The sequence below is a fragment of the Galleria mellonella genome, unplaced genomic scaffold (genome assembly GCF_026898425.1).
Source record: "Galleria mellonella isolate WM207_F2 unplaced genomic scaffold, CSIRO_AGI_GalMel_v1 utg537, whole genome shotgun sequence".
In the NCBI taxonomy this organism is placed as follows: domain Eukaryota; kingdom Metazoa; phylum Arthropoda; class Insecta; order Lepidoptera; family Pyralidae; genus Galleria; species Galleria mellonella.
The window spans coordinates 4,232,285-4,247,850 of NW_026442112.1; the positions used below are offsets into that span (position 1 = coordinate 4,232,285).

Here is a 15,566-nt window from a genome sequence, read left to right on the forward strand (position 1 = left end):
TGCTATATTCAATCGACTTTAAAAAGAGGGAGGTTATCTATTGAGTTGTATATTTTAAATTTGTCATCTCATAACTCCTTTAATTGTAAACTAATTAGGATTTTTTTTTATCTGAAAACACATACTTACCTTAGTCCTATAGAAATTTTATCAAAATCGCTCCAGAAGTTTAGTTTTTAAATCAAAATAACAAATTTTCCCACAATCCAAGTTAATTTTGTGTGTCGACTAAAATCTTATTGCAGATTAAAACAGTATATCTATATACCGGTGTAAAGAGATCCTAAATAAAAAAAAAAATAGATAATCTAGATATAAATTACTCGACTGATCTACTAATTAATTCAACGAGGTTATAGATGAAATAGAACTGTAACTCATAATAAAATCTTTCATTAATTCTCCTCTCCTCATCGAGACGAAATGGCTTTTAGTGCTGTCCGACCGCTACGAAGCACGAAGGGCACGGCGGCGTACCTTTAAAAATTCTTCACTGCCAATTATTTTTTGCATTACACGAAAATTTACAAGCGGAAATTTCAGATATTTTTATAACATCCCCTTCAACCTTTACAACTACTTAAGGAAAATCATTTAGCACTCCACCGTGGTACATTTTATGAATTCAATTTAAATTTCACCTCTGTGAAGCGACGGTAAACTGTGTCCGACAAATCTCTCGAATGTAAATAAACGAACTCGGGTGTCAACTGCTACCCGTGATATCCGCTCGAGAGATTCCCCGCGCTTTGGTGTTGTTAAATTTGTGAAAAAGGAAAGTGAATGCCCCAAAAATTAGACGATACTCCGGGTGGAATGTTACGCGAATATTATGAGCTAGATGTTACGCGCGCCTCCAGCCGCCATTTTGAATTTATGATGACGCGCCACATTGGATTTTGTTACGGCCCGTTCGCACATATTCCTTATTTATAATTGTAATAATGTTACACAAATAGAAATTGACGTAATAACCGAATTGTTATTTAGTATGATTCATAAATTAACCGATAAATTCATCTTTTTTTTAAGAAAAATTGTATAAGTACAATTTTGAATAGCAAACGATCTGATGGCTCTTCTAATAAAAAGTGGTTTCGGATATCACAGAATAAACACACTTTTTTTTTTATTTGATGGGTGAAAATGGTATGGTAACCCCGCCTGCGCTAACGGGATACGCTTACAGAGCACCAGTGAAGGGTGATAGATGAGAATGAAAACAAACCAGTTAACTCATCATGCTAAATTAACCATGATAGTTTCCAGGGGAAACTGCGAGGAGGTCGACCTGGTTGGGTATATTGCTAGCAATGGGAATTTCAGTCTCCATTACTAACAATCCCTTTCCCCCCCAAACTTAACAGTTAATCTTTTAAATCTCTGTTAACATGTATTTATTTAAATGTACTATGTCTAAAACTACATGGCCGTTAATAATTTAAATAGTTAAAGAAATGGCGCTTTCTTATGAAACATAATATACACCATCCTTGACTTCTTGTGGTTTTATTAAATATATAATATATCACATTCTATACGTGAATTTTTTTTTAATGCACCTAATATATAAATGAATGAGTATATTTTATATACGATATACCTAAATATAATATTTTTGAGCTTATTTATTGCAAAGAAAGTATCAAATCCCTTCTCTTCGACAATTTATTTATTTCTATATAATATATATATACGTAATTTCGGTGAACTTTACAGATTTACCAATGCACTCACCAAAAACCAAAAATATATATATATATATATATATATATATATATATATATATATATATATATATATATATATATATATATATATATATATATATATATATATATATATATATATATATATATGTATTTTTTTATACAACTTAGAATGGCAAACAACCTGACGGCCCACCTGATGGAAAGTGGTAACCGTCGCCTATAGACATGAGCAGTACCATGGACATAACAGAGGATACTGTTTCGCCCATGATACTCCCCATGCGTTGCCATTCCTGAGGACTCAGGTGTTATTCCTCTGTACCCTGTAAATTCACGCCATATCCCACCTTTCAAACCGAAACACAGCCATGCAAACACAACTGCTTCACGGTTTATATACATATATTTACCGATCTCGTCGTCTCGATTCACCCGCAACACCTACCATTATATCATTGTTTTATTCATCGCAAACAGACACTTTCTAATTACTTCCAGTTGGCAATTATTACGTGGTCACTGTACGAGCGTCGACACGAATTAATAGTAACAAAACAGAATTGAATTAAACGACAATTTATTACGATCGAATGATCTCCCGAGTATTCAATGTACTGCTTTTAATGGGTGAACTCGGAATAGTAACCCCGCCTGCGCTATCGGTATACGCTGGCGGGGCACCAGTGAAAGATGACAGGCGTGGATGATAGCAGATCAGTAAGCTCATCCTGACAAATACAACTAGCATTTACCACGATGGTTTCCAGGGGGAACCACGTGGAGGTCGACCTGACAGGGTATATTGCTAGTAATGGGGATATTTGACCCCATTACTAACAATCTCTTTCACCCCGACCAGGTCAGTTAGCCTTCCTCCTTCGTGGCGAATTCAACAAGAATCAACCACGAGGATTTGGTTGATGATTACGAGACAGCTTGATGAAGGGACGGTTGAAAAGGAAGCCAAGTTTTGTTTAAATACTTTATTTATGTATAAATATACCGTATATATAAATAAAGTAATTAAACAAAATGAATATCGTATTACATTTTTTTTATACAACTTAGAATGGCAAACAAGCTGACGGCCCACCTGATGGAAAATGGTAACCGTCGCCTATAGACATGAGCAGTAACATGGACATAACAGAGTATACTGTTTCGCCCATGATACCCCCATGCGTTGCTATTCCTAAGGACTCAGATGTTATTCCTCTGTACAGTATATTCTCGAAGCTCGCTATTTCTATAAATAAAAAATAAATATAATGAAATAAATAAGCGAATAATTTTCTTCTTATTTTAAATTTTTTAATTATTTATAACATCATAGTTCTCAGGACTGACAACGTATGAAGGGTATTATAGGCATCACAGTATAATTCCATAGTGTCTACGTTTCGTTCGTTTTGATAACTGTTAGGTACCACTTTTCATCAAGCAGACCGACTTACAATACCAATAACAGTACCCTCCTCTCTTAACCGCCAGTCGAGTAAACCTCAATGGACATCACCGACGAAGCCGTATACAGCGGAAATCCAAACCTGCATTCACGCAGCATCCAGTTAATTATGCAAACTCGTCAACGGAATCGTTTATTTTAGAATAAATTAACGCGCGAAAATTAACTGTTATTAGGCTTCCATAAAGTAAGCGTCGGCCGAAATGGAATTTATGTAAATTCCCATTGTCAATCAGACAATTGATGTTGGTATAGCGTACTTAGTCGGGGGTGGAGGGGGGGGGTTAGTAATAGGGTCTAATTTTCCCATTACTAGCAATACACTCTATCAAGTCGACCTCCACACGGTTCCCCCTGAAAACTATCATGATTAATTCTAAATAATAGTAGAATTAATCTTGATGGACTAATTGACCTGCCTTCATCCTCACCTGTCACCCTTCACTAGTACCCCGCCAGCGTATACCGATAACACAGGCGGGTCTACCATTCCATCTTCACTCATTAAAAAAAAAAAAACAGTATAGTCCTAATAATACAAGTAAAACAATTTAATATTTATTTATAAAACAATTTTGTTTTACAAGAAAGGGAAATACTTAGAAATACTTTGCATAAAAGTCAGTCTTTGAGTACCTATGTCTCACTCCTGTGTCTGCCGCGAAGCCATACTTGTATCAGTATTTGGTACTCTGTATTTCATACTCAATACTCTATACCGGTTGTTTCAATTTGAAGGATAGGATATGAATTTGTTGGTACGGAGGCATAATACCTTAGTTCTTTGGAATATAAACACAAAACTATGGGCGCAGTATATTCAAATTTCCTCAAAAACAGGTCAAATTTTTGTCTGCTATTTATTATATATTTATTTATTTAACTCTTTTATACACCATAAATAAAAATATACAATAACAAGTTAATAATTTAAGTGAAATACAGTAACGTAAATACAGATTGAAATATACATATAAAGGTACAAAAGGCGGTCTTATCGCTAGGGCAATCTCTTACAGACAACCTTTGGTTAAAGGAGAACAGATAGAAATGGGCAGGTGGCGCAAGAGTGAATTAATAATTATAATAATTAAAATATATTATTATTATTAATAATAATAATATAATTATCAAATTAGCTAACTCGATTTTTTATACAATGTATCTTGACGTATTATTTAATAGATAAAATGAGTATTCACGTATTAAAAAAAATGCAGAAATTATAAGATAAAATAAATATAGAAATTATAAACGAATCACTCAGTTATAAGTGATATTTATAGTTATTATTATATATCAAAATTTTATGAAAATGTTGACCTGCTTTTTTCGAAGCATTTGTATGGAGACACTCTATCTATATAATCTAAGATTCTATGATATCTATATTATATCATATTAGGTTGCTTATTCTTCGAATTTTTTATTGGTTTATTTAACTTTTTATTGTACTAGAAACATAAAAATATATGTACAATGACAATTACACAATTCAAGTGAAATTAAGTAGCATAAATTACAGATTAAAATATATACTTAAAGGTACAAAAAGCGGTCTTATCGCTAGGGCAATCTCTTACAGGTAACCTTTAGTTAAAAGAGAACAGATAGAAGTAGGTAGGTGGTGCAAGAGTGAATTAATATTTTTACGTGCTTAAAATACAAAAACTTATATTGCACTAAATTATCCAAGACTTATTATTTATTAAATTATTTATTATAACAAAATAAATATATAATATATACACGGCGCATACAAGGAAATATAACGAATCTAGTTATAATATTATAGAATTACAGAAGTTATATCGGTCTCTATGATTCTTTTGCGGATATCCGCATTTTGGATTCTGTCACGCAAAGTAACTCCGAGCATAGCCCTCTCCATAGCACGCTGAATAACTTGAATAACTATTAACACGCTAAAAATTCTCATATAATGCAAACTTTATAACAAAAAATATATCTAACTTCATTTTTCTTCTTTCCAGATGAACCGAGCAATACAGGTGAAACCAGCGGACAGCGAAAATAGAGGAGGTAATTTACTATGATAGTTGTAGCACAATTAATGAAGATAAATATTTATTATTAGGATTTTCTATTATTCATATTTTAGAGTTAATTTTAATTCTTTTTACACGACTGAGGTAGCAAACAAGCATACAACCCACCTGTTGCGGCTTACCGTAGCCTATGAACGCCTGCAATGCCAGGGGCATTACGTGCGCCTTGCCAACCCTATAAACTAAACTAAACCTCTTTACCCCTTCTTTGAAGAACCTCATGCCCATTCAATAACCTGAGCGTTCGTGGGAGGAAACATCTCTGAAACCACGTTGTACACGACCATTTAGGCTCTAAGATATGGGGGTGAAATCCCTGTCGATGGCGAGCCGTACGATCGTAGAAAGTGGCCGTGGGTATCATGTTGAACAATTCTTCTGAGCACAGTTCGTTGTATGAATATCATACATTTAATAAATTACATACCTAAATACAATCACTTCTATTATTTCTATTTTAAATAAATTGACAGATTGTTTTGAACACGAAAAAAATTTTAAACTAAGAAAAAAATACTGAAAAAAAAAACAAAAACGAATGTTATTTAAAAAAAAAACAGTAAATTAAAATGAAAAAATTACAAAATAATGGTTTTATTACTTGTAACATAATGACTTTGAGATCAATTTCCAAAATTTTCTAATCACATTCATATTTCATTGCTCAATGAATGTAGATATTTTAAGTAACTTGTAAAAGATACAGTTTTCGATTCGTCCGTATTTTTTAATGAAAGAATAAATGGGTTCGCTTTATTTGCATAATGCAACGAAGAGAATAAAGGAGCACAAACAATAGACACAATAGAGACTCTTGTATAAGTACAATAAGGCTGTCTTATAAGGCTTAATAAGGCGATGGTGAAGGCAATCTCTTCGAGACAACCTTAGAGTAACGTATTAAATTGTCGAAGAAGTAGGTCGGCAAATAAAGGAAATTAAAAAAAAAAAAATATAATGAAATATTTCTAAGTATAAATATTAGAATGTTTTTATTTGTATATTTTAAACGATATCCTCGCGGATTCTTTAAATTTGGAATTGATTTAAATTTGGAATTGATTTAAATTTGAAATCGATAGAATTTATTTATGTTAATATTATAATGAATAAAGCCACTATTTTTCTGAGCAAAAAACTCATGGATACACCCGTAAATTCATGAGTTTTTTTTTTCTAGTTATTGGATAGAACTTAACTAACGTACTAGTTGAACGCTTTGTAAAAACTATGGATATTTATTTGACAAAATATTTAAATTATTAAAAAATATAAAAATCGTATATCAGTTTTTTATTTTTTTTTATTTAAAAGTTTCCTTTTTTCGGGGCAACTATTTCATTTATTCTCTTCCAGCCAGCTCTATTCCAGGCTATATCTTTGAAGCCCCTAAACGGCAAGCCACCTAGTATTTTATTTTCCGTATTTCAGTAAATTAAATTAGAAAATAGTTTGATGCTTCTTTAGGTACTTTTTTTAACAACACAGGGCGCCTCACCTGATGGTAAGTGACTACCGCCGCCTGTGAGCACCCGCAATACTGGGAGAAATGCAAGGGTGCTGTCGGCCTTTTTTAAAAAAAAGAATATGCTTTTTTATAATGTCTGAATCAATGCAGGTGGCTCAGGACTTATGTTATCACTTATGGCAATCTATGGGGGACAGATAAGAGCTAATACGATGATTATTATTCGTGTAATTATTATGAATTCTTTACCTATTTATTTCATCAGAAGTAGTCATTAATAAAAATATTATTAATCCGTACATCTATTATTTAAATGAAAATTATCCAATAAAATTAATAAGTAATTATATATATAATTCAAATAATAAAACCAGCCGGAACGAGTTAGAACCTTATAATTTCAAAGGCCTTACAATATACAAGTAAACAGTACTTCGATATCGCATCTATGAGACCTCCTTTGTTTCAAGGGTGATTTACTTTATGAAACGCGAGCTCATTGTTTATTGGGTACCTTTGATCACCACGCTTGCGATGCCTCGTTCAGATCCATTTTAATTCGCTAGCATTTTTTAATTAAGTGAACTGGTCTATTTTTTATCTGACTTCAAAAAAAGGGGAGGTTAACAATTTAGTTGTATTTATGTTTGTTACCTTATATCAATATCAGTTGTTATAAAACGATTTGAAAATTTCTATTTTATCTGAAAGAACATACTTTCAGTTTGGGTTTATAGAAACTTTATAAAAAATTTCATTAGTTTAGCATTTAAATCAAAATAAATTATTTTATGAACAACTTTGTCCAAATGGGTTGGGATAAAAATTACCTTATAATTATGTCTAGGTTATAGTTTAACTTCCAACCGTTTAGAGTATATATGTAGTATTAGGTTGTCTGAAAGAGATCTCTCTTAGCGATAAGGCTGCCCATTGTTTTCTTAGTGTAATAATTTCTTGTAATTGTTTTATTTATAACAAATTTACTATTGTAATCTTATAGAGAAAACAATAAAGAGTATCTATCTATTTTATTACATTTGCAACTATTTTATGCTTAATTGTTCTTTTATTAAGTAACGTACAACTTTGACATCTTGACGATATTGTAATTGTAAAAGTTTATAAAGATATAATCATGTAAGATTAAAAGTTAAGTTAAATTGTAACAGACTTTTGTAAATGTTGTTGTGTATGCTTTAACAAGAGAAGTAGGACAGTTTTTTTTTTTATTTTAAAAAGAAAAAATAACCAATAAGTTGTAGTAAATGGAGATTCTATAAAAAAAGAGGAAGAGAGATGTATTTTGTTTTACGAATTATACATATCAATCAATCAAACTTATTTGACATAAGGCCGAGGTCATTATTGTTCCAAATGTCAAATTGAATGACAGCTAATGTCATTTGTGTCTATAAAATTCTACCTGTCAATACCCCACAATTTTATAATATTGTTTAATAGTTTTCTAAGCAAACTTTAATAATATTCATCAGATATTTATATAGCGTATATATATAAAAGCGTTTGACTTTGTTGACCATAATCATTTATTGCAAAAACTAGATGTACTAGGAATAAGAGGAACTGCGCTAAACTGGATAACCTCATATCTAACCCACCGAAGTCAATGTGTACTCTTGGAAGAAATTAGTAAAAATGACTTAAAGTCTTACACATCAAATTACAGAGAGAACAAATGTGGAGTCCCTCAAGGAAGTGTATTAGGACCAATTTTGTTTTTGTTATATATAAATGACTTGATTAAAGTGACAAAACATAAATGTATATTATTCGCAGATGATATCACCATAATTGTGACATCTAATAAAAAATCTGACAATTCAATCCATAATCATGAAACAGATATAAATAATACAATTGACAGCATTATAAAATGGTTAGAGTGTAATATTTAAAAATAAATAATATCGAATTATATTCAATTCAATAAATCAAAAAATTTCAAACTAAACATAACTAAAATTAAATAGGCAACACAAATTAAATTCTTAGGCATAATTATTGACCAAGACTTAAACTGGAAATTACATATAGACAACATATGCACTCGAATAAATAAATTTGTATATGCACTTAAAAAGTTAAGAAAAGTGACGAATACCAAAACTGCTATCACTACGTATCGCGCATATATAGAATCAATTCTACGCTATGGACTGATAATGTGGGGTAATAGTGTAGAGATAAAAAGAGCATTTATTGCCCAAAAAAAGTGCATTAGGGCTATATGTGGCTTTCCGCCTGGTGTATCATGCAAACCATTATTTAAGAGCCTTGGTTTCTACCATCAATGTATATCTATGAAATTTGTAATTTTGTAATTAAACATAGAACATTGTTTAAAAAAGCAAGTGATATGAACTATAGATTAAAAAGAGATCCGGACAGACTTGTACTTACCGAAATACCAAGATCAGACAAATATAAAAGAAACTGCCTTACTATGTGCGTTCATATATATAATAAAATTCCAAATGAATTTAAAGATTTGAATGTCACTTTATTTGGGAAAAGATTATATAACTGGTTAAAGGAACAGAATTATTATGACGTAAAAGATTATCTTGGTAGAAGTTTTTGACATTTAGTATTAACAAAAATTTTGTATATCTAACGATGATTGATAATGGGAAACTTAATTTGCATGCTATATGATTTTAGCAAGACATGTGCACTCTCAAATATAATTATAACATCACTGTATACCATGTTTAAAGCAAATAAATATTATTATTATTATTATTATTATTATATTTTTTTAATTATTTAAACAAGAAAAGGAATTCATTAAATAAACTGCTAGTCAAAAATATGTTCTTATTATTAAATAATTATATACGTACTTAATTATGATCTAATAGCAATTTCTGCAATGACATATATTTTATTATATTAATTTATTGTTTATTTACGTATCGTATTTCGTTGAATTTTGTACGAAAAGAATTAAAAAAGTTCTCCCCCTCTACAAAACAGCGACTTTAATCGCGGCAAAATGATTGTGGAGTTTAAAACTTATCGTCTGTAAAAAAAAAAAAACATAAATTCCAGAAGATAAAAAAAAATCATGGATGGTAAAACTTTACTTTTCGAAATCGCTTATATTATGTTATCAAATTAATAATTTAAAATTACTACATCCATTTTACTGCAGTAATTTTTTCATCACTATCCTAATAAAAAAGTGTTTAAATACAAAAAATATTAAAAAACAATCCACTATAGCCAAATACATAGATCACGTAGCGTAAGCGTAGAAAAAAATTAAAAAGTACGTTCAAATTAAGGTACAGTTACTACTGTATTAACATTTATAAAAATTTTTCACCAATGCGCATATTCAAAATTGATATTTTCTATAAAAAATGCAATTTTTTATTACACTTTGCAAATATTACTATAATATATACTTATCATACAAAAACTAAAATAATTGTTTTTAGAATCTATATATATATTTTTTTACCTGCTCTCAAATATTTATAGGTCCTGGTGACTTGTAATACAGGTTTAATACCTAATACAGGCACCAGCTCCCACAAATAATATTGTTAAAACGATTTGCAAGTTATAGATATTAAGTCCTTAATTGTTTGCGGTGAGAAATAATATTTATAGTGTATGTATTAATATTTTATTATATATTTTAATATTTTATTTAACTGTATATTTGTTTATGTATTAATAGTTGTGGCACTTCAGCTGCCCGCTAACGAAATGCTTTCTTACTGTACTGGGTTGACTGGAAGAGATCTCTGTCAGAGATAAGTCCACCCTTGCTCACAACATTTATAAATAGATTATTTTATATGTAACTTACAAGTGCAATAAAGAATATATATAAATAAATAAATAAATAAATATAATACACCCTTAGATTATGTTATAGATAGTTCCCTCTTATAAATGCTTGACCAAAAATAAGTCTTATATGTGTGTAAATAGAGTTGCCATATTATGCATTTATTACTCAGTATGTGGGAGAAAATATACTGTAAGGTTAAGGTTAAATTTATACGAATACAACAACAAATCATTCTGTTGACATATTGCACTACTGTAATCTACTTTTTTCTAATACACACCTATAATAACAAACTATTTATAGAACAATACCGAAAATAGTTTGACCCTGAATGTTTTTTTCGTATCGTAAATTATATTCACATTAAGTTTTATTTATAAAACTAAATCAAAACTACACTTCGTTGCGTCAAATAAAGATGTCCGACAGCACAGTACTTCAAAACGTTAATAATTCACACTCAGTGGGCATCGTCAAATAGATCCCTAATCCCTTGGTATATTAATGAAACTTAAACACGGAATAAGTTAGTCACGGGATCGAGTGATTAAACTTGGAAATATTATCGATTATTCGCCAGTGAATGCGAGTGACGCGACGCGACCCAAATGCCGCTCATATCGACAAAATGATTTACGTACAAAATCATTCATTGGGGATTACCAGCGTCCTGTCCAAGCTCAACTTGTAATTACTGTTCCGAACTGATACTTTGCTTTACAAGCCGTCAAAAAAATATTTGTGTTTCACAAATGAAATTAAATTTGTATACGTCTGTTTTTATTTTTATTTATTAAATACAAATTATTTTTAAAACATATTGATAGTAACCTTTTTTTTTATATATAATAAAATCTATAACGGATTGGTTGTGTGAGTTTATTATAAGAAATCGCAAGTTTTCTTCAAATGTAAAAAAAAAATATATAAAATACTAATAATTAATTCTGTATTTGGTAATGATGATGACATTTTTAAATTATTTTTCTAATTTTAACAATAATAATTTTAATAAATCACCATATCATTACAATCCCTCCATAATTCTCCACTGAATATAAATCTCCCTCATATTTCGCCACAAAGTACAATATCATGCCATCTCTACCCATCGACTACCTATAACACTTAGGGATGTCACCCCATCTCCCCGACATTGCGATTGCCAGCATAACATATCGCCGGTATTAATTAACTCTTTACAATCTTACAAATTCATTTTGACATTTCATTTTGATCACTCATCATATCATTTTCCAGAGGGACACTTTATAAAAAAGTCGTTTGCTTGGGCTCCTCTGTGCCATTCGTGTTTCTACCGTGAAGCAGTTATGTTTGCATGGCTGTGTTTCAGTTTGAAGGCTGGGATATGGCAGTAAATTTACAGGGCACAGAGGAATAACACCTGAGTATTATGGGCGAAACAGTTCATGTACTGCTCATGTCTATAGGCGACGGTTACCACTTTCCATCAGGTGATCCGTCAGCGTGTTTGCCATTCTAAGTTGCATAAAAAAAAACATCATATTAACCGTTAACTGCCCACAACTGAGTATAGGTCTTCCCCATAATGGGAGTTTTGCCAGTAGTTGCCATGCTTGGCAGACGGGTTGGCAACCGCAGTTAGGCTTTTAAAGATGTTTTAAGAGAGACGCTGCTGCCCATCCCTCTACCATTAAATTCCTTTAATCACCTCTTAGGACACCCACAGAAAAGGAAAAGGTAGTCTATTCTATGCCAGGACCCCACGACCATCATGAATCAATCAATTTAAAGTGAACGCCAATTTACTTTTCACACCGCCACTAAAAGAAATCAAGCCCTCACAACCTTGACACGATAAATCGGAGTCGTCAATCGGTAATGGTTTCAGACACCCAATCCAATAATCGAGAGCCTGTCAAACCGTCATGTATCGACTGTATTATTCATAAAGTATCGATAACTCCCTTTACGCGCGCATCAATTAGTCACAACACTATTAGTAAAGTTTCGCGTGGCATTTGAGTCAGTTTGTAACATACCTATTGAGAATAATTTATACTATAATCTATGATGTTATGGGATTATTTTGTGTTGTCTTCATCTCCAGTACTTGACTTTTGATGTAAACAAAGCCGTAACAATGTTTTGATGTTGTTACATACATAGTTTACATTTGTAAATAAGATACATTTGTAATTTATATTATATTAAGCTAGTTTTTTTAACTGCTATTTAGTATGCAAGGATTTTAGAAGTAGGAAACCCAATAACACAGAACACTTCTAATGACATATTAAACTAAAATGTACAAGAGTTTTTAAGTTTTTCTTCTGGGTCTGCAACGTGCACGTACACCCCTAGTGTTGCAGGCGTCCATAAGCTACGGTGACTTTACCATCAGATGGGCTATATGTATTTTACCACCTTTATGGTATAAAAAATTTGATCTTTAAATAGGTACACAACAGTGAAAACCATATAAAATTTGACCTAGCAGTTTTTGGATGATACCGGAACAAACATAAAGATAGAAATACATATAACGATACATAATGTTTAAAAATGATTTTTTGACTTCTGTTGTTACTATTAAAGCCTATTATGTTATTTTTCTTAAATATTTTCCATGTAGAGACATTGTCCAATAACAATTTTATTATATTAGTAAAAAAAGATATTAATGTCTGTTAAAAAATAATAAAAGCAGTTTCATTGATTTTGGCATCGCCTTTTTGTAAATATTGCAACTGAGAGACTTTTTTTATACCACAAAGGTGGCAAACAAGCATACAGCCCGTCTGATGGTAAACGGTCACTGTAGCCGTTAAACGCCTGCAACACTAGGGGTGTCAAATATGAGAGGTCTTAATAAGACCAACAGAAGTGAAACTATTAATTTTAGATTTTTGTCTGTCTGTTTGTATGTTTATTTTGGTATCGCGCAAAACCTTACGAGAAAAGAGCTGACGGTCTATCTGATGGAAAATGGTAAACATCTCCTATAGACACGAACAGTACCATGGACATACTGTTTCGCCCACTGTACTTCCCGTGTGTTACCATTCCTAAGGACTAAGGTATTATGACTCTGTACTCCGTAAATTCACTGCCATATCCAAACAAATCGAAACAGTCATGCAAATACAATTTCTTTACCGTAGAAACACGAATGGAATCGAGGAACCCAAGCAAACGACTTTTGTACAAAGTCTCCCTGTGGTGAAAACCTTATAATAAAAATGTTAGTTGCCACATTTTATCAAGTAGACTTATTTAATAAGGAACTTTTATAGATTCTACTCGGCACACCCATAGCCGCTTTTTCGTTTCAATATCCAAAGGTGGCAAGGGACGATGGCGGCATAAAACGCACCCAACATTTCGATGTATATCAGCAATTTAATTTTACTAACACCGGTATAATGTCGACGGCGAGTTTACACAACAGTACTGCTCAACAAACACAACTAATTGATGTCAACACTCATTAGAATTATGTTGTAAATATGGCGGCACGCGACCGAATTTCTTTACTCAATGAAACGGTTGTAAAGTTTGTTTATTGTGTGCGAGAACAATCACGCGAGCCATCCGACCGAGCGTAGCTCGGAAGTTTTACATTTCAATGTTACGAAATGCGACGTGCTTAATAATAATGATTCGAATGATCACGACAAAACTCGAACTGGCACTTCAGATATTTTTATGTTTGTTGATAAATTCAATGTGCTTATAATTTCGTATTAATGTATTGTAAACTTTGGTAATTACCTCAAAAGCAAAAAGGTTTACAAACTTATGATTGTACGAAATGTTAGAAATGAGTTGATCTTTATCTTCCAACCTAGTTCATAAATGGATTGTCAAGTCTAATTAAGTAAATAACGATTACTTGTGTGAACTTAATAAATAAATAGACAACTAACAGTGGTTTTGTTTTAGTTAACATTGAATTTAATAAATCAACTGAGACGTGTAACGACACGTAAAACCAAAATACATTAGTAATAACAGCAAATACATTGTAAATTGAAAAAATGTCCTAGTCAATTCTAATACAGAATCTAGATCCTTAATTATGTTAATCAAAATCTTGTTGGGGTAGCTTTGGACATGTACAATTATTTTATATTTTTTTATATATTGTACGTTGCTTACATAATTGTGCTTTCGCTAATTTTAAACTTTTGCATTATTTTTAAATACACTGTCGGGACTGTACTTGGACTTAAATGTACTAACGCGATAAAACATCCAAACTCGAGACAATTTAAAAAAAAAGTGTCTTAAATTGATCTGAATGAGAAACGAAAAGGAGTCTGACATACAGTACCTGCTGCTACATTACTGAAATGGATTGATAATGGGAGGCGATGAGATCGATTCTGAAGCTCGGTTTCTAAAACAAAAATTGAAGGTAGTCTCGCGAAAGCCCCATTTTATGGACCATTGTAAACTAAATTTATAATAATTTTTTACTTAAATTTATTACGGTTTTATTAAAATATTAATTTAAGACAGAGGTTTAAAGAATGGCGTAACAGAGTTGACCCCAATACTTTCATTTTCATTATCTCATATATATAAAAGCAATAGCATTATTGCAATACTGCAGACCATTTTATTAATTGCAATACACCTCGAACCTCTTACAAAGCGAGTTCAATGCAACTCGAGTAGAGAGCTCAAACGCAGACATATCAACATTCAAATCGCATGAGAGCACAAATTAATTAATTAACGGATTATACCTTTGGACTCAAACAATGTGTGTGCATCAAACCAAACCAATAACATATAACGTGAATGCGAATTATAGTAGTAGATGACTGTGGAAAAAATTATAGAAATATTATTAAAAAATGACAATAACATTCCAAAAACTGTATTATTACGAAAAATCATAAAATTTGAAATTTACATCTTATTTGGGATAAAGGACATATGCTTTATCTTTTTTTTTAGAGTTACATGTGCGTAATTTGATAATAAAAGAAACAGTGTTGTAAATCTTTAAAAAAATATATGGTCAAAATCA

At 31.4% G+C, this 15,566-nt stretch overlaps 1 protein-coding gene across 1 annotated transcript in view; it reads left to right on the forward strand.

Annotated features, from left to right (window-relative positions):
- Positions 1–15,566, forward strand: part of LOC113519268 (CUGBP Elav-like family member 3-B) — a 981,529-nt gene that overhangs the window by 673,513 nt on the left and 292,450 nt on the right. The window contains exon 3 of the mRNA XM_052898765.1: positions 5,172–5,220. Within this exon, the coding sequence (XP_052754725.1) occupies positions 5,172–5,220 (49 nt within the window). The remainder of the gene's footprint in view (positions 1–5,171; positions 5,221–15,566) is intronic.